The 21,282-nt window shown below is 38.5% G+C and overlaps 1 protein-coding gene across 8 annotated transcripts; it reads right to left on the reverse strand.

Moving 5' to 3' along the window:
- Window positions 1–967: 967 nt before the first annotated feature.
- On the reverse strand, window positions 968–18,821 carry LOC140814323 (uncharacterized). Of its 8 annotated transcripts, XR_012114091.1 has the most exons (15): window positions 18,688–18,821; window positions 18,399–18,556; window positions 18,235–18,283; window positions 17,642–17,788; window positions 17,189–17,289; window positions 17,059–17,128; window positions 16,858–16,948; window positions 3,597–3,666; window positions 3,367–3,462; window positions 3,176–3,275; window positions 2,973–3,059; window positions 2,792–2,883; window positions 2,550–2,708; window positions 1,700–1,747; window positions 968–1,212 (listed from the first exon to the last, which is right to left on the reverse strand). XR_012114091.1 is itself a non-coding variant. In XM_073173273.1 (14 exons), the coding sequence occupies exons 1-13, from the start codon at window positions 18,737–18,739 to the stop codon at window positions 2,577–2,579; spliced, it is 1,245 nt and encodes a 414-aa protein (XP_073029374.1). In that variant the 5' UTR covers window positions 18,740–18,821; the 3' UTR covers window positions 968–1,209; window positions 2,550–2,576. The 8 variants fall into 8 exon arrangements, 7 of the variants coding, with proteins under 7 accessions (XP_073029374.1, XP_073029368.1, XP_073029370.1 ...); XM_073173273.1 differs by lacking the exon at window positions 1,700–1,747 and having other exon boundaries at window positions 968–1,209; XM_073173267.1 differs by lacking the exon at window positions 1,700–1,747.
- Window positions 18,822–21,282: the final 2,461 nt, after the last annotated feature.

Here is a 21,282-nt window from a genome sequence, read left to right on the forward strand (position 1 = left end):
GCACGTTTGGATTGATAGTTAGTCTATCATAGGATTTTAAAATTAATCAAACCAAATAAAATAGTTTTTTTTTCCTTCAAAATTTTCACTACAAAAATTCAAACCAAACCGATTCTATGAATATTTAATATTTCTAAATTTTATATTTATAGAAAATTTGATTTTTAGTTTATATCATGCGACCAGTATTATGAAAAATGGTAATATATATTAATTTTATAAATCTCAGGTTCTCCAATTATTTAAACTGAAATTGAATGGATACAAAAGATAAATATCTCACATTTGAAGTTCGACGACTGATGAGTTTTTTTTTTTTTTTTTTTTTTTCAACTGAACTAATTCATTGTGAGAATTTATGTATTTTGATACGAAAGTTGCGTACATTATAATATTAAATTTTTTAATATTTGTACGCATATTGATATTTATATATTTACAATAGCGTTTTAATTTTTTTTTAATTATGTTTGCAAATAGTCAAATATTTATTGAATAAAAATTAAAATTGATAATTCAAACCAATCTTAACCAAACTGAAACCTAGGTCTTGCCCGGTTTTTAATTATTAATGATTTGATTTCGTTTGCAATTTTGCAAAACTCGTAGCATTGATTTGGTTCCAATTTTTAGTATAACTCATTTAAATTTTCATCTTCCTCTTCATATATTTTCCTTCTTTCATCAATAATTTTCAAAATATTTGAACCCGTTGGATAAATTTGTCTTAATATCTATATAAAATACACAGATAAAATAGTTAAAATTTAAATCTCAATAAACCAATATACAAACTATATTTTATTGTTTTACAATTTTTTTTTATTATAAATATGAACATCTAACCTGCACCTAGCCACGAGTCCATGGCCTAAACGGGCTGGCATTTTGACACATGGTTGATAAAATCATAACAAATTTTTTTGTTTGGCAGGTTGAGTCTGAGTGCTGGAAGGATCATCCAAACTGAAGGTTTGTAAATTCATAGCAAATCAATGGAATAGCTGTTACTTTTATTCTCCAATATTCATTTTGTAAGTATGCATAGAACTAAAATTGAAATGATCTCCTCCGTCATCCGAGCTCCCAAGTCGGCCAAACGGCCTTACTAGTTTAATCTTGAACAAGTTACCGGAGGTCCCAAATTGAAAGCCAGGAATCCTAGGACATCCGGCTCGATTATCTGAGCTTGCCATCAGTTCAGCTCGTCTTCTGAATTCAATAGTTAACACTTAAACTACTGAAGACCCATATGGACAGAGAGTACTTTCCCAGATTTGGAATTGACTTGATAATATAGACATGCTCGAAAGATAAATCACATGTTGGCTATAAATAAAACCCCAATGAACACGAAAAAAGGACAAGGTTTCAGGGATTCAAGGTTATCGACGATTTAATGCTGAATAAGGGCCTTATTTCGCCTATGAATACCCAAATATAATTCATTTCCAGTCTCTTTCAATTTATTCCATTCCTCTCATATTTTTCCCTTTGACATTGGTGTTAGACAGATTCCATAGGAAGAACTCCCGGTACCTTCTCACCTATTTTTTTCGTATTTTTCATGTTACTTTTTCTTGGAAATCATCGGAACATAACTGTACGGCATCTCATCCAAACTTAAACATTATTCATGTCGCATACAAAATCATGCTTCAATAGTTTAACATGGAAGAATCTAATAGAGTGTTCTTACCAATGTACCATGACGTTACTCTCTCAAAGTCTATTGGGCAAAAGATTCCTAATGAGATTAAAACAATGTCATAGATATCTTATATGTCAGCCGTCGAAAAAATAATGCACGACATGCTATGAATAAGATCTGATGTTGCCAATGCTTTTTAAGTGTCACAAGCAAAAACATCAGTTTGATCTTGGACAATTGCACCTGAAGGCTCTAAAGGACGTCATAAAGTATCTGTGAAGGACTAAGGATTTGCTTATGACCTACAAGGAGGATAATGCAAAACGAACAAAGTAAATAGTCTTTCTTTCTTTCTTTCTTTCTTTTTGTCGTTGCGGGGAAGATTTGGTGCTAGGATGCATTCAAGGATCAAAAGTTATTTTTTTACATGTGAGGTCCACTGAAAATATTATGGATCCACATGTAAGAATAGACGCCCATCCTAGAATGCAACTTTAAGACAATGCCCTAAATGTAAAATCAAACTTACATACATGTTGTTGCAGATATTCAATTAATAAAGAATAAGTACATAATAAATAGATATATTACAAAATTTAAAAAAAAGGTTTATTCTTAAATAAGATATCACATGAAGTCATCGATTATGGAGAGGCTAGGTACTACTAGTCTACTGACAAGGACTACACACTCATCTTCATCGCATAATACTTTTAGCAATTCAGAAAAATGGATTAATGTAACATCATTCGACAATGTATACCAAAAGAACCAAGAATGCAACCGGGACATTTCACAATTGCAAGAAACATACTAGCAGATTCACTCAATAAAAAGAACTTCAGGCAATGAAGAAAGCTAAAAGGTAAGCAACTAATACCTGTGGCAACTAATTTACCTTCCACATTTTCATAACAAATTGCTGTCATGTAAAGCATTTGACAGTCCCAACTAAAGCAAGAGATTCCATGAGTGCCTTGAGAAGATAATCCGGGTAAGCTTCAATGCCAGCGTAACCGTGTTCCACTTGCAGAGAACTCAGAACCTTGCCAACTATCTGAGTTATGTCGTTTTTAGCACCTTAAAGTAAAATAACAAGTACCATCAAACATCAAACAACAAAGTACTTGCCCCGTTTACCTTTCGAGCATAGCCGCCAAAAGCTACACCACTGATCAAAGCATCCGACGAATCAGATAAATTTAATGGTATGACCTCATCATTTAATTTCTCTGTGAGTGAAATTAATTAGTAAATGTAATACTGTTGAATCTCCTAATGTGTTTTTTCCATTATTATATCTAATGGCAAGACTAAGTACCAGGCAAGCTGGCTGTTTCAAATAATCCCTCCCTTTTTAGCCCATTTATCGTGTGGGCGTTGGTACCACCGGCTAATTGAAGGAAACCTGTTACTTACGAAGAACTACACAATAATTTTCTCTTCAACTTCACAAAGAAAGAATCGTCAAATGTACTATCATGGAAACTAAAAGATATTCAAAAGGTGCATCAAGGTGGTAACCTTTAGGCCTATCTCTTGCTGCAGATAAATGTAAAGCAAACGTGATTGCCTGCCTTGTTGCTCCTCGTCCAATATCTCCACTCATGGGGCGACCATCCAGCTTATTACAGTAAAATGACACAGTTCATTGAATGTTCTCGTCAATATATTGTCGCAAACTGGTACACATAAGAAATTTACAGGACTTTTACCTGCCATAAATTGTGGCAACGTAGGTTTACGTTCATTGTTGCATAAATAGAATGCATCACAGGTATAGTTAACTCGTTCATATCAGGTAAGCTAATCTGCATTTATTACAAGAGTTTTCATTTGCCAATCCGAAAAACTAAACATACCATTTTGACTAGTTATTTTTTTATGATTTTCACTACCACGACTGATGAACTGATTCATAAAGTTACTTGCAAGGTACACTTACCGCGACAAGCCTCAGCTTATCAATGGAATCTCCCAAACTATTCCATAGTCCTTGGAATGACTCTGCCTGCCTATGATCGACCAATACATAATGTGAGTCACGTAATTTAAAATGGGTATGAAATTCAATAATAAGGTTCAACAATAATAGTTTTGGCATGATATTATCGCTGTAGTTTCTTTTTTTGGTTGGTAATCGTTTGTGCGGATCACTCATCCGCTTATTATGTACTAATTTTCATATCAATAATAATAGTTTCTTCTAATAAAAATAATAATAATAATAATAATAATAAGGTTCAACAAAGATTCAAATACAACAAGTTCACATGGACGAATATGATGTAAAAATGGCAGGCAAGTGTTTTAACAACTGAAGGCTACTGATAAGCACGAATTATATAGCATTTTAGGGATTTTATTTTGTCGCATTCGTGCTTATCTGGCATTGTTATTCCGAGTTTTGCGCTTAATTTGTGTTATTATTGCCATTTGCAGGTTTGACCAAAAGATGTTAAAAAGCCAAAGAAAAGAAAGAAGAGTCAAACATCGCAATGACATGTCAGAAAAACCCGGAATAATAGGAGAAGATCACAATGAGAACACTCGGACCTATACACGGACCCCGGATAAGGGTCCGTGTCCTAAAATCCCATGGAAGATTATTCACGAGAAGACACGGACCCCAACCCGGAGGCCTGCACGGGGTCCGTATACAACAGCATCCAAGAATGAAAAGTTGCGCAACTACACGGACCTGAATCCGGACCCCTACACGGGGTCCGTGTCCGATGATTCCCAGAACAATAATTTAATCGCAACTACACGGACCCGATGCCGGAGGCATGCACGGGGTCCGTGTACATGATTTTGAGATCAGATTTCGCGAAGATTTGCTCGTGCATTTGGGGGAGAATAAAAGGAAAAAGAGATCAAACAATTAGGGGTTGTTCAATATTGGAGAGCAGCCGACTTTTGGAAAAAAAAAAAAAGGCGCAAGCTTTGAGCACCGAAAAAGACGGCGACGACTTGGGCGAAAACAGTGCAATTTACACGCAAGATCCGCGCACCGTCATTGAGATTTCTCTTCTCTTTTATTTTCTATTTTTCAAACATGAATTCAAACATTAAATTGGATTTTAGTTTTGAATTTATGGAGTAGTTTTTCTTGTGATTGGGACCACGATAGGGACAAACGACTGATTTTGTTCATTCGTTGGATCGTTTAATTCATCAGTTATTTCATGTTATTGATTAATGTTTGCGTAATTTTCGTGCTTTTGATTTGGCCAATTAATTGCATGTTTGTTGTTCGATCTTGACTCGAAAGGGAATAGATTGGAATTAGCTTCAAAAATATTAATCAACACACGGTTAAACCGACTAGAAATAGTATTCTGGTTCAGTGTGCGATTTTAGGCGACAGCTGTAATTCCATCGTTGATGCATGCGTTTTCGTTTAATTAAATTCAAGTAGAAATAATTGGACTGTTAAATGAAAATAGGATTATAAATTCTAGAAATAGATTTATAATTAAATTAGAGGATTACATCGTGACTTCGAATAATTGCCAGTCGAATAATTCCAGTGCTTGAATTTAATCAGAGTTTGTTACCGTTGTGTGTTCCCGGTCATCCTATTTAAATTTGAAAATCCCGCGATCCAAGCTTCTCTGATATTTGACTTAGTCATCAAATTTACATAAATTAGTTTAAAAATTCTCTTAGTGGAAATAACAATCAAATCGCTCGTTATTGTTGCCTAGATTAAATAAAATAATTGAATCTTAGTAATTAATTAATAGTCTCTGTGGGATCGATACTTGGACTGTTCGTCCATTTACTATAACTTGACCTAGTCCGCTTGCTAGAATTAATCCCAACCGAATTCGTCGGTCAAGTTTTTGGCGCCGTTGACGGGGACTATTTATTTGATATTAGGATAAATTATTTGTTTGAGACTAGGCTTTTACTCTTAGTTTAAAATTTATTTATTCTTTCTTTAGCATTTTAATTACCATTGTTTATTCTACTTATTCTCTCTTGGAGCTTGAATCGTGCACTTAAATTTTTGATTTCAGGGGTTAGCTCGTGTTATATGAGCCGTGCTCAAGACGTCAGGAATCTAGTGCCACTTGATCTTGAGATTGAAAGCACTCTCCGCAGTATCCGCAGAGCCCGAAGGAACAACAACTTGACTCTGGAATTTGAATCTGAAGCAGAATCTGAAATAGACCGTAAACCAGAAGTTGAGGAAATGGCCGGAGAAGAGGATAACCGTACATTGATGGAGCTTCATCGACCAGCATTTGAAGGTTATGGGTCTAGTATCATCCGCCCTACGATTCAGGCAAATACATTCGAGCTGAAGCCAGGCATCATCCAGATGATTCAACTCCAAGTCAAATTTGGAGGATCACCGTCTGAAGATCCTAATGCACATCTGGAGAACTTTCTGTCAATCTGTGACACAATCAAGTGCAATGGGGTGAGTACTGATGCCATTCGACTCAGATTATTTCCATTCTCCCTACAAGGAGAGGCTATGGAGTGGCTTCGAGACCTTCCAGCTGGTTCTATCACGACATGGGATGGATTGGTCGAGTTCTTCATGCACAGGTATTTTCCCCCGACCAAGATTACACAGTTGAGAAATGAGATCACATCTTTCAGGCAGAGAGACGGGGAATCACTGAATTCAGCATGGGCAAGATTTAAAAAGTTGTTGAGGATGTGCCCAAGACATGGTTTTTCGGTAGGCCAGCAAGTTGAGACATTTTATTATGGGGTAGATCCTTCTGTGAGATCTATGCTCGATGCGGCAGCCAACGGAAGCTTATACAGGAAAACGCCAGCAGCAGCGCTTGAAATCATCTCGAATATGGCGGAAAGCAATGTGGGTTGGCAAGATAACCGAAGGGAGAAGAAGGTCGGATTTCTTGAGATGGATGCTTTGACAGCGATTACAGCGAAACTTGATGGATTGACACATCAGATGGCACAGTTACAGGCACAGAAGTCAATACCAGTCAAGTCAGTGAATCAGATTCAAGGAAGTGCTGAAATGGTTGGTGGTTCATCTAGTGACATGCCATTCATGCCAGATATGTCCTGTGAGGGAATACAGTGCTTTGGAGGGGACTCGGTGAATTATGTGGGAAACCAAGGTCGTCCACAATACAATCCATACAGTTTTTCATATAACCCGGGCTGGAGGAATCATCCGAATTTTGGATGGAAGCAACCTGAAACTTCTGTTGAGCAACTACAGTTTAATCCTCCACAACATCCTACACAGCAAAGACCTCCTCAACAACCACCTAAACCGCCACAAGGTGCAGGACCTTCTATGCCACCTGGTTTCAAGCCACAGGATAGCAAGTCGAATCTCGAGGATATGCTTGCCAAGTACATAGCTGGGAATGAGATGAGATGGCAAAACCATGATGCCATGATGCAAAGAGTAGAGACGCAACTAGGGCAGTTAGCGACACAAATGGCTACACGAGCTCCGGGTACACTACCTAGTGACACGGAAAAGAATCCAAAAGGTGTCAATGCTGTCACGGCGACGTCTCCCATAAAGCAGGAAGTGATCGATGTTGAAGGAGATGAGAAGGAGAAGAAAATATCCAAGCAAAGGTCAAATGCCGCAAGGGAGAAAGGTAAGTCTCCGAACTCGAACTCGAATATTGATATTAAATCACTCCCATTTCCCCAAAGAGCAAAGCAACTGCAATTGGATACTCAATTTTCAAAATTTCTTGAGATTTTCAAAAAGTTGCATATAAATATCCCATTTGCAGAAGCTTTAGCTCAAATGCCTTCATATGCGAAATTTCTTAAAGAAATTTTATCAAACAAGAGGAAATTGGTTGACTTTGAGATAGTTAAGCTTTCGGAATCTGCAATTTTACAAAATAAACTCCCTCCGAAGCTTAAGGATCCAGGTAGTTTCTCTATCTCTTGCATTATTGGAACTTCAAATTTTAGTAAAGCTTTGTGTGACTTAGGCGCAAGCATTAACTTGATGCCATATTCATGTTTTGAGAAGCTGAAAATAGGTGAGGTGAAACCAACTACAATTTCCCTACAGTTAGCTGATAGGTCAATTAAATACCCTAGGGGAATAGTAGAGGATGTCTTAGTGAAGGTCGACAACTTTATTTTCCCAGTGGATTTTGTTGTGTTGGATGTGGAAGAGGATCGTGAGATTCCTCTTATTCTAGGAAGACCGTTTTTAGCCACTGGGAAAGCCCTGATAGATGTACATAAGGGTGAGTTGGTGTTGAGACTGAATGATGAGAGTGTGGTGTTTAATGTTTTTCAGTCCATCAAATATCCTAATGATACATCTGATTGTTTTAGAATCGATGCTACTGACGAGCTTGTTGAGTGTGTTTTGCAGGAATTAATAGGTGAAGATCCTTTGGAGATTTGTTTGACTGATTCATGCACAGGAGAGTTGCAAAATGAGGATATTAAGGAATACATGCAATATCTGGAAGCAGGCAGACCAATTTCAAAGACGGTAAATTCTAGGATTGGGGAGCTTGGGCATATCCCAAGACCTTTAAAGTCATCCATCGAAGAAGCCTCTCCCTTCGTATTTAAAATATCTATTTTTGCGTGATAATGAAAAATTACCAGTGATTGTTTCATCTACTTTGACAGGTACGGAAGAGGAAAAGTTGTTGCGTGTTTTGAGGGATAATATCAAGGCTATAGGATGGAGTATTGCAGACATTAAGGGGATCAGCTCTTCTATGTGTATGCACAAGATTCTGATGGAGGCCGATCACAAGACATCTACTCAGCCTCAAAGGCGTCTGAACCCGGCTATGCAAAGAAGTGGTGAAGAAAGAGGTGATAAAGCTACTGGACGCAGGTGTTATCTACCCGATTTCTGATAGTAGGTGGGTCAGTTCAGTACAGGTTGTTCCAAAGAAAGGTGGGATCACTGTTGTGAAAAATGATAATAATGAATTGATTCCCACGAGAACTGTTACAGGGTGGCGTGTTTGCATCGATTATAGAAAACTTAACGACGCCACCCGTAAAGATCATTCCCCCCTCCCATTTATTGATCAGATGTTGGAAAGACTAGCTGGCCATTCTTTTTATTGTTTTCTGGACGGTTATTCTGGTTATATGCAAATTCCCATTGACCCTGAAGATCAGGAGAAAACTACTTTTACTTGTCCTTATGGGACATTTGCATATAAACGAATGCCATTCGGCCTATGTAATACACCAGCGACTTTCCAACGATGCATGATGGCAATTTTTCATGATATGATTGAGGATTTCATTGAGATATTCATGGATGACTTTTCTGTATTTGGCTCCTCGTTTGATGCTTGTTTAATTAACCTGTCTAAGGTTTTGGAGAGATGCGAGGAGTCAAATTTGGTCTTAAATTGGGAAAAATGTTATTTTATGGTGAGAGAGGGAATAGTGTTGGGGCATAAAATTTCTGAAAATGGCATTGAGGTTGATAAGGCAAAAATCGAAGTGATTGAGAAACTCCCAGCCCCAACCAACATTAGAGGAGTGCGTAGTTTTCTTGGGCATGCGGGATTCTACAGACGCTTTATAAAAGACTTTTCTAGCATTGCCAAACCTATGACTAATTTATTGATAAAAGAAGTGCCTTTTGATTTTTCTGTTGAGTGTGTACAGGCATTTCAGATCTTGAAGGAGAAATTAATCACAGCACCTGTGATGATAGCACCTGACTGGGGGTCGCCATTTGAGGTGATGTGTGATGCAAGCGACACAGCGCTAGGGGCAGTGTTGGGGCAAAAGAGAGAAAAATGTATCCATGTCATCTATTACGCTAGCATGACACTGTCAGCTGCCCAACTGAACTATGCCGCTACAGAAAAAGAGCTCCTCGCCATGGTGTTTGCTTTGGACAAGTTTAGATCATATTTGATAGGGAGTAAAGCTGTCGTGCACACCGACCATTCAGCATTGAAATATCTGATGTCCAAGAAGGATGCAAAACAAAGACTAATTCGCTGGATTCTTCTTTTGCAGGAATTTGACTTGGAAATAATCGATAGGAAGGGCACAGAAAATCAAGTTGCAGACCATCTCTCTCGTTTGGAAAATCCTATTCAAGGTAATGACTTTATTCGAAATGATTTCCCGGACGAACAACTCTTTGAAATCGACAGCTTGCCATGGTATGCCGACTTTGTTAATTATCTATCAAGTAAGTTCATTCCTCCCCATTTTATATATCAGCAAAAGAAAAAGTTTTTCTCAGATTTAAAATACTATTTGTGGGAGGACCCCTATTTGTTTAGAATATGTGCAGACGGTATAATTCGTAGATGCATTCCCCAAGAAGAGGTAAGTGAAATTTTGTTCCATTGTCATGCTGGTCCGGCTGGAGGCCACTTTGGGGCAACTAGAACTGCTTCCAAAGTCCTCCAGTCCTGTTTTTTTGGCCTACTTTGTTTAAGGATGCGCATGAATATGTCACAAAATGTCCGGATTGTCAGCGAACAGGTAATATCTCTAGGAGGCATGAATTACCTCTCAATAACATTCTTGTGTGTGAATTATTTGATGTATGGGGTATCGATTTCATGGGTCCGTTCCCGGTTTCGTTTGGGAACAAGTATATATTGGTGGCTGTAGACTATGTATCTAAGTGGGTGGAAGCAATTGCATGCAAAACAAATGATTCTAGGGTTGTCGTTCAATTTCTCATGAAAAATATTTTCTCACGTTTTGGCACACCTAGAGCCATTATTAGCGATGGGGGCACTCACTTTTGCAATCGTCAGTTTGATGGTCTGTTGGCTAAGTATGGGGTCCGACATAAGGTGGCAACACCTTATCACCCCCAAACTAGTGGCCAAGTCGAGGTTTCGAACAGAGAACTGAAACGTATTCTTGAGAAGACCGTCGGTGCTTCGAGGAAAGAATGGTCTAGGAAACTCGACGATGCACTGTGGGCATACCACACGGCTTTTAAAACCCCCATTGGCATGTCTCCTTTTAAATTGCTGTATGGAAAGTCGTATCACCTACCTGTCGAACTTGAACATAAGGCTTATTGGGCTACTAAATTTCTAAATTTTGATGCTAAAACCACAGGTGACGAGCGAGTGCTGCAACTGAATGAACTGGATGAGTTTAGGCTGGAAGCCTACGAGAATGCCAAGCTTTACAAAGAGAAAACCAAACGTTGGCATGATCAGAACATCGTTCATCGAGAATTTGTGGTGGGTCAACAGGTACTGTTATATAATTCTCGACTTAAATTGATGCCAGGTAAGTTGCGTTCCCGGTAGTCAGGACCATACACTATCACACAAGTCTTTCCCTACGGGACAGTGGAGATCACTAGTGCAGCAACTGGAGCTTTCAAAGTAAATGGGCATAAGCTGAAGGTTTATCATGGTGGTGCCATACCCGATGAGCCGACCACAGTGGATCTGCAGGATCCAAACTGAATCAAGGGAGTCCAGTCAGGCTATCGACTCTAAATTTAGCGTTTACTGGGAGACAACCCAGTGTTTTATTTTAGTTTTCTTTCTTTTTTGTTTTATGCATTTGTTTAGTGTGCTAATCTCAGTTAATGGTGATGCAGGTAATTTATTCACTGGTGGTCGGATTTTCTAGTGTGGGGGAGTCCATCAGGACGAGCGGTTTCAGAACGTCAATTAGATCAGGGAAGTTTCTGTACAATCCTTAAATCTTGGGTGCTTGATTGAGTTTCGAATTTGATGCATAGATTTATAGAATTGTACATTCCTGGCTTTGCGTAGATGTTTGGTTCTAGTATTTAAAAAAAAAAAATGTTTGTATGCTAATCTCCGAGCGGACACGGACCTAACACCGGACCCCAGCACGGGGTCTGTGTCTAATTACACCAGGAATGTCAAATTTGCGAGGGAACACGGATGTATACCCAGACCCCTACACGGGGTCCGTGTCTAAGCTCTCCCAAATTTTTAATTTTTGCGCATGGACACGGAGCCATACACGGGGTCCGTGTCCTTCATTTCCCGAGTTTTCGAATTTGCGCATGGACACGGACCCATACACGGACCCCTCCACGGGGTCCGTGCCCTCTATTTTCTTGCCAAAACCAGAAATCCTCCGCGACCCTGTATCCTAAATCCCTAAATCAGATAAACAACCAATCTCCCTCCCAGCCGCCGCCGCCATATCTCCGCCGCTCCCCTGCCGTCACGGCCCGACACCACCTCCACCTCCAGCAACCTTTTGAGAACCCACACCACCCCAGAACCACAACTCCCAGCCGCCGCCGCCAGGTCTCCGCCTCCGACGACCTCCCCTCTCTGCACTATCACAGTTCACCTTTGTTCCGGTAAGAGTGGTTATCCCTTGATTTCGATTGCCGATTATCCGCGTTGGGAGGTCTATGCTATTGTCCACCGAATTTGTTGCCCGTTATTTCTGGTCGTGATTGGGTGTTGTTCTTAGTTGTTGGACTTGGACTTCGTTTGTTTACGGTTTGAATTGTTTACGTTGGGTCTGCCTTCGGATAACTTGTGTTATTGCTCACTGGCCGTATAAGTGATCGTGGTGGATTAGCTTTGGTGTTTCGTTGATTATCATTGGGTGAGTCTATTGTTTGTGCACTGCATTGGGCTCGGTTGAGTTAGTTGAATTGAACTATTGAATTGTGGTGCTTTATTGGTTGGGGTGTTTGAAACTAGCGGTTTTCTTTGCAATGCCTCCACGTAAGCAATCTAGTAAGCGTGCACGAGCCGATGCTTCCTCGTCCTCATCATCTTTTGATGCCTCTAGATTCACTAGCCTCGAGAACTTCGAGTGGTACTCGGCACTTCATGGGAACTCTGTTATTGTCGAGCGGTCGATTCATCCCCGTATTGATGCCGAGGTGCCACTGAGAGGTGAATTTGATAGGTTTGGTTGGGGACCCCTCCTAGACATCTCAGGCCCCTATTTCCCCGATTTGGTTTGGCAATTCTTTGCCAATGTTGAAGAAAAAGAGACGACTGGTAGACCGCACGTGCGTACTTATGTGAAGAGGGTTCCTATCGAGGTGACTAGCTCTTACCTGGCAGCGATCTTGAATGTCCCTAATGAAGGACCGCCTGTGTCCTTCAATCAGGTAGATATCTTCTTTTCAGACCTCACTTTTCGAATCACTGAGGCTCGGCGCCGACTCCGTTACCACACCACTCCTACTGGCTCCCGATCTACCGTCCTCCCGACGACCATCCCGCTGCTGGATCGTCTCATTTGCTACTTTACGGGGTCGAACATTATTCCGCGGAAACCCGGGAACAATGAGGTCCGCCATCTGGATCTCTATATTATTGACAAGATGCTGAATGGGTTGGGGGTCATTCCTGCTATTCCGGTGGCTTCGATCATCATTTCCCACATGCGCTCCGTCGCCCACATCGACCCCACGAAGAATAGGACACCCTACGCCCCCTACCCTATTATCATTTCCAGGGTCCTGGCAGCCCATGGTGTCGATCTTACTGGCGAGACTTCTCTCATGCCCACGTCTACGCAGATGCTGACCGCCCAGGCCATGCAGGACATGTATTTTATATTCCGACAGGGTGCGTGGTACCGTAATCCGGACAGCCGCCATATCAAGGAACACTCCCGCGACCCGCCGGTGCCTCCACCTACACTCGATGACCGCGCCTGGGACGACCGTGTGGAGGAAGAAGCGGCTTTGGATGCCCGACCTGGCCCTAGATCTGGTGTATCTCCTAGACCGCGCAACGCGCAAGCCCGGCGTCAGTTTTACTCATCCGTCCTCGACTGCATGGACGACATCCGAAACCGCTTAGCTCGTATCGAGCAACAGTCTCCCGACGCCTATGCCCCACCCTGGGAAAGAGCTACTCTAGAGGCATTCATGGACTTTTTTTTTTTTTTTTTTGATAGGAAACATTAATATATTATATTAAAACAATGTTACAACAAAGGCTTGGATAAGTAATCCACCGCCAAATTACAATAACGATAAGAAAGCCTAGCAACTAATCATCTTAAGCAATGAATTCTTTATCCCAAGAACAATAAAAACTCAATACAATATCAACTTAGAGTTGGGATCCGAGGACGAGCAGTAGTTTATTTTGTTAGGATGTGTGGAGGATGTTATTGTTTTTCTGGATTTCGCTTTTTTTTTTATGTTGTTATCCACGTTTTCAGACTTGATCTTTATCGTTACTATCATTTGAATTTTGATCGTATGTTTGTGTGTTTCTCCTATTCCTTTTTATGTTTCCTTGTGTATTCGATGTCGTGCTTTTCAGGAGTTGCTGATTTCTCCCACATTTTCACCACTTACTCGCAATTTGTCCAGGGAAGTGTTTTTGCTTTAACTGTCTTGATCGTTCCTTTTCTATTGCTTTACACTGAGGGCAGTGTCGTGATCAAAGTGTGGGGGTGGGTTAGTCTTGTTACACATCGTTGCACAACACTTAACAACACTTTTCACGTAGGATGGAACTATTTTTAGACTAAGAACTCTTGTTTCACTTGATAATCGGATTAATTTGTTAGATTTTGGATCACCCGGAAAATTGTTTCATGCCTAGTATTGAGTGAGAGGAGTCGTAGTTTCAAGGAGAGAGTCTAACATGAACCAGTTCTGTATCAACATTTTGTTCAATGCACGTGGTCAAACTTTTACTCATTGATAGTGAATTGGTGAATTGTGAACTAAAAAAAAAAAAGAGAGAGAGAAATCGAACAACGATCCCTAGAACTTGTCTGATTAGCCCTCGAAGCGAAAATACGAACGATGGTGACTTAAGGATGGTTTAGGCGATCTTTGGACCGTTTGAGCCTTTCAAGCCTGACCGATACATCATTCATTGTCTCTAGTAACCCCTTTTGAGCCTGAAAAAAAAATCGAATGGTGTGTGTCAATGACACACAGTTAGCCCCCATTCGTCAGTTATTCAATGTCCCACATCAACTACCTGAATCTTAGCCTATACACTTTTTCCTACCTACATGTGAGAGAAATAAAACTCCTGTGCACATTGAAATGTTTGAATTACTCCAATGGATTGAAGAAATATGTGTGAAGGAGTCGATGAATTTTTATTCATGAAAAAAAAATAAAAAAAAAAGAGAAAAGAAAAAGAAAAAGGAGGAAATTGTATAGTGTTGAAAGCACCCGGAAAAATCTGTGGGTGCAAGTTGATGAACAATGAGAAAGAAAAGAGACAAACGAGCTCTGAAAATGATGAAAATACAGTGATTGTTGACGAGTCGAAAGTTGAATGAATGTACTACAGGAATAATTTTTAGTTTTTCTCACTTTTGATTCTCATATCTTTTATTGTAGCCGTGAGCCTTGGCCTTACGTTATAAGCTTGAAAAGACCTATTAACCAAGTCACTGTCGTTCAACATTTAGTAGAGAGGGGTATGAAAGTCAAGCATATGGGGCGTTTCGATAACAATATAAAAAAGTGATCATGAAACTAAGTAGCTGGAGATGAGTACGAGTCTGACCTGCACACTACACACATCTTGTTCTGTTGATCTTTACTGGGTAAATGTTTGAAATTTGAATTGTGACGAAAACGAATCTTGTGATATGCGAAGCGTGATCTTTTGACCGGGGGTGAAAGAGTTTGACAAATTGAGAAGTTTTGATTGTGATACTCGAGTTCTGAATCTGAAATATTTTTCATCTTAATTTTTAGCTGATTTGTTCGAGAACGAACAAAGGTTAAGTGTGGGGGAGTTGATAAGCACGAATTATATAGCATTTTAGGGATTTTATTTTGTCGCATTCGTGCTTATCTGGCATTGTTATTCCGAGTTTTGCGCTTAATTTGTGTTATTATTGCCATTTGCAGGTTTGACCAAAAGATGTTAAAAAGCCAAAGAAAAGAAAGAAGAGTCAAACATCGCAATGACATGTCAGAAAAACCCGGAACAATAGGAGAAGATCACAATGAGAACACTCGGACCTATACACGGACCCCGGATAAGGGTCCGTGTCCTAAAATCCCATGGAAGAATATTCACGAGAAGACACGGACCCCAACCCGGAGGCCTGCACGGGGTCCGTATACAACAGCATCCAAGAATGAAAAGTTGCGCAACTACACGGACCTGAATCCGGACCCCTACACGGGGTCCGTGTCCGATGATTCCCAGAACAATAATTTAATCGCAACTACACGGACCCGATGCCGGAGGCATGCACGGGGTCCGTGTACATGATTTTGAGATCAGATTTCGCGAAGATTTGCTCGTGCATTTGGGGGAGAATAAAAGGAAAAAGAGATCAAACAATTAGGGGTTGTTCAATATTGGAGAGCAGCCGACTTTTGGAAAAAAAAAAAAGGCGCAAGCTTTGAGCACCGAAAAAGACGGCGACGACTTGGGCGAAAACAGTGCAATTTACACGCAAGATCCGCGCACCGTCATTGAGATTTCTCTTCTCTTTTATTTTCTATTTTTCAAACATGAATTCAAACATTAAATTGGATTTTAGTTTTGAATTTATGGAGTAGTTTTTCTTGTGATTGGGACCACGATAGGGACAAACGACTGATTTTGTTCATTCGTTGGATCGTTTAATTCATCAGTTATTTCATGTTATTGATTAATGTTTGCGTAATTTTCGTGCTTTTGATTTGGCCAATTAATTGCATGTTTGTTGTTCGATCTTGACTCGAAAGGGAATAGATTGGAATTAGCTTCAAAAATATTAATCAACACACGGTTAAACCGACTAGAAATAGTATTCGGGTTCAGTGTGCGATTTTAGGCGACAGCTGTAATTCCATCGTTGATGCATGCGTTTTCGTTTAATTAAATTCAAGCAGAAATAATTGGACTGTTAAATGAAAATAGGATTATAAATTCTAGAAATAGATTTATAATTAAATTAGAGGATTACATCGTGACTTCGAATAATTGCCAGTCGAATAATTCCAGTGCTTGAATTTAATCAGAGTTTGTTACCGTTGTGTGTTCCCGGTCATCCTATTTAAATTTGAAAATCCCGCGATCCAAGCTTCTCTGATATTTGACTTAGTCATCAAATTTACATAAATTAGTTTAAAAATTCTCTTAGTGGAAATAACAATCAAATCGCTCGTTATTGTTGCCTAGATTAAATAAAATAATTGAATATTAGTAATTAATTAATAGTCTCTATGGGATCGATACTTGGACTGTTCGTCCATTTACTATAACTTGACCTAGTCCGCTTGCTAGAATTAATCTCAACCGAATTCATCGGTCAGCTACCTTCCGCTCGTGTGAATTTCTATGGCATCAACACCATCCTGTTTAAGTAGTTCAGCTGTAGTAGCAGCATCCCTTATATATGTAGATGCTCCTGCAATGAAATTCAACTAGATTGGCTGAATAAAGAGCAAGAACCAATTAATGTCTCAAGAGGAAGAAATATCCAGGCGCGAAAGAGAAATTAAAAAATATGGAACTGACTTATTTTATCATAAGGACAAATTGGTAAGCATCGGCCACAGCCATAACATCGCTCGGCCAAGACACCACCCTGCTTATAGATGATATAAATAAAAATTGATAAAGCAAAATTAAGGAAATTGAGATGAACCTTCGGTAAACCAGCTTTTCCAAAATATGAGATTGCATTAGCAGGACAAATACTCTCACATGGCCTTGAGCAATCTACTGGACAATCATCCGGATCAAATTCTAGAAGCATAGTAATTCATCATCAGAATCAAACTCCAACAGCATGGAAATAAATTATGTCAAACACCAAAGTCCTGGAAATTATAAAAACGTGTTCAAGTTAGTGTTATTTTATGGAATCCAAAATTTCAGTCCACAAATTGATTTAAAACTTTTGCACCAAGTTACTTGACTGTCATTTTGATCTATTCTAAATCTTGCGGACAACAACGTAACTCGAGATTTAACTTACAGTTCTTATAGCAATCTCAATCTCTGAAGCATAAAGGACACTTCAATCAGCAAATGAATGAGGTAATACAAGTACAAAAATGTTCAAGGAGGAATCCATAAATTAGACTGCGAAGACTACCTGCTTTACGAAAATGCAAATCTTCATCATCGTTGACGCTGACCATCACCCAAGGCCTGCGAATGGGAATAATAGCTCTGGCTGCTTTGATTCCATCATTTACAGCATTGACAACCGAAGCCTCGGCAGCACAATCAATACAATCGACTGCAGTTGACACATCATAAGAACATAAGTTCTCAAATCCGAGCACCAAAGATCAAACTCTATCGACATTAAGAAAAAAAAATTCTTCAATAAAAGATTATATAAACACAGCTTGCCACTGGACTCACTTTGGCATAATCTTTTGAGATTGTTATGCCTTCGAAGGAAAAATGAAAGATATAGTATATCGTCACAAATCGATACAACAGTTGCACATATTAGGCCGTTTTAAAAGAAAATGAATTCATATTGTTAAAAATTAAACCTCTGAGACAATCTTAGGGATATGGTTCAGTGACCCCTCTCTCCCTGTATATACATATATATATTATACATTCACTCAACCACTAATCTAAAACTAAAAATCCTACTTCCCTTCCTGATTATATTCAAAAGCATGCTCTTTTATCTTTCTATATTTATCAAATCTTTCTTAGTTGTTTTACCTCCAGAAAGAGTATAAACCAGAGAAAGATTTCTGATGTCAACCACATCCTATATGATAACAAAAGGCAACAGAATTATTAAAAAAAAAACTTGAAGAACATCTTCGATAAATAGTTTATCGAGTGATGATAAAAAAAAATATTGATAAATTTCGAAGAAGTGCCTCAAAGCTAGCACCACAAACGAGCTTAACCCAGTTGCCCTTTCTGAGAGATTCCAATGGGGATGTCACGATAGAAGGAATCCCTCTTTTTGTTAAGAGATTCTTCACCTTTTCAAGGTCTGCACTGCTGCTGCTGCTGCTTCGTTTGAGCAGCTGACCTGTCGATAATAAACAAACCATGTGTAAAATTCAACCAGAAATCTTCTCCCGTCTATAGATAATGAATCCATAGACACACAGAGAGACGTGTGCGTGCGTGTTTGTATGAGTCAGGAATAGAGAGAGAGACTGGGAAGCTGTGGGGAGAGAGAAGCAGAGCCAGAGAAGCCGAGAGAGATCATAGAGGAGATGACAGGATGGACTATGCGGTCTTTTGTTTCAAGTATCTATGTATCAACAAGGATGTCAATTGGGATTTGATCTATCTATGAATTAAATCGAAATTGTGGGGTGGAATATATGTTACGAATATTGTATAGTTTGGAACTGTTTTAAGTGTAATATTACATTTATTGGTTGAAAATAACTAAGGAACATCGAGTTTGAATTATGTAAGTTAAATGTTCGATAAAATAACAATATGAACAAATAAGTGAAAGGAGATGGCTAATGGACTGAGAGAGAGTATTTTGTTCTTGGGTTGCAAGTTCTTTGTTTTTTATTCATTTTGTATGTATGTTCGATGTTTGTTTGATCCAAGCCCATTTGTATCTTTGTTGTTTGTTAAATTGATTTCCATTGAAATTTTGATGAATAGGGGACGACATCTTTTGACAAAATATATTACGTCACCTCAACTTTAGAAAATCGAGACATACATGCTCATCCTCTTTTTGACAATCAAGCTCCCGCAATTACTAACTGATGGTATGATCGAGAGACCTATAAATACCAGCGATTGAAGTCCATAAGAACACAACTCATAAAAAAAATACACCATCTACAGAGAATGTTGGAGTGCTTAGAAAGCTTCAATCGGAGGAAAAGAAGATAACCTACAAATTATTCAATAGTCGGAGGTAATGTTCGATCTGCTTCCGCATATTGTTTATCATGTTTATAAATATATAGAAACAAAAATTCTAACAGATATCGTATACATAATACAAAATTTTGGAACTATAAAATTTAACCATTCCTAACGAAAGAACCACATTATAGATTACTGATATTCAATACCTATAAGCCTGGAAAAATGTGTGCTCAAATTATTACTGTAATTATGTACGAATTGGAAGTTGAAAACTCACATGTTTTGCTGTTTTTTTCCAAAGACATACCTGCCTTTACAGGTTGTTGGAAAAAATAGCAAAACATGTGATTTTTTTAATTACGTGCTTGTTGTATATTGTTATTGAAAGAGTGAGAGGGGTTGAATACCACTTCACTAATCTTTTAGAATTTTTAAGATTCTAGAAACAATCTATGCTTGGATTTTCAGATATTTTTTTGGTGAAATTCAATTAGCGAGAAATCGTTGTGCTATGTATTATCATTTTTTATCTCGTAAACAGTAACATCAATATTATGTGTTTAGCATATGAAATATTATATAAACATATTGTCAATCAAAATTTGATGATGATGTGTGATATTGAAATATAAATTCGAAATTAGATAGCAAATTAAGAAAAAAGAAACCGATTTATAAGATCTAGAAAATTCGAACTACGTAATCTGACTATATGCAATATAGGATTTTAACAAGATATAAATTATACATATTCGGGAAACCCGAAGTCTGCTATCTCATTATCCACCGTTGATTTAACGTATCACACATACATTAATATTTGTTTCGCAAAAACACAACAAGTCACACCATTCAAATATCTCATGCTTGACAAAAAAGAATTTCTTGTTAAGGTTATTGTTCCTCGACAAGGATACGAAGTCTCCACCAAGCATGGTGATACTCACGGGAAAATTAGGATCCGCTCCCAGCAAGTGTCACTAATACAGACGCAGGGTTTTGAAATGGTCCCGAGCCTGAAATCAAGAAAAAGACCGTTAAGCGGGGGCCAGGAGGGTGTCCTGACGTAGCCCTTCCGACGCTTAAGTCAGTGACTGAGGATATATGGGGGGAGCAGCTAAGGGTGCTGCTGAAAACAATATAGTGAATCGAATGCCTGAGTTATACACCCGAACCTGATATTTATAGGAGAATACATGAGCCCGTAATGGGCCATGGGTAATAGGCTCATCTATGGGATATCACATGGAAATATGATCCCAAAAATGATTCTCGTCGATGGGGAGGCTCAACATCAAAATTTTTTATGTTTCTGAAATAATTTTGAATAACTTAATAAAATAATGTAAGAAAAAAGTGTTTTCTGAAAATAATGTTTCACGCCTCTTGACTTGCAATTTTTTTTTTAAATTCAAGTCACACATAATGACATGGCATGACTTGCATAATATATATATATATTTTTAAAAACAAGTCATGTCAATTAATTGGACGTGATCAGTTGCATATTTTTTTAAAAAAAAAAAAAAACAAGCCACGCCAATTTAATAAGCGTGACTTGCTTAATTATTTTTTTTAAAATAATTGTTGGACGATTGTGATGGAAGAACCATCCTATGTGAATGACTGTTATTAATTATTGACATATGCATGCATTTTTCTTTTTTTTTTTACAAAAAAGACGTTAAAATTTTTTTAATTAAAATTCGTTTGTTAAAGTGATGTGATGTATCACCCAGTACTAATATGACTTGTTTTTTATCCGAAAATTTTCTTATATATCATTTGCCCTCGTTTCAAATATAACATTCTTGTGCTTTTATCATTCTTCATTTATTTGGATTTTCGTTCGATGTTTGATCAACAACACATGAGGTTTGTATGCTTTAAATTAAGTTTGTCCTTCATGTT

The sequence above is a fragment of the Primulina eburnea genome, chromosome 15 (assembly GCF_022965805.1).
Source record: "Primulina eburnea isolate SZY01 chromosome 15, ASM2296580v1, whole genome shotgun sequence".
In the NCBI taxonomy this organism is placed as follows: domain Eukaryota; kingdom Viridiplantae; phylum Streptophyta; class Magnoliopsida; order Lamiales; family Gesneriaceae; genus Primulina; species Primulina eburnea.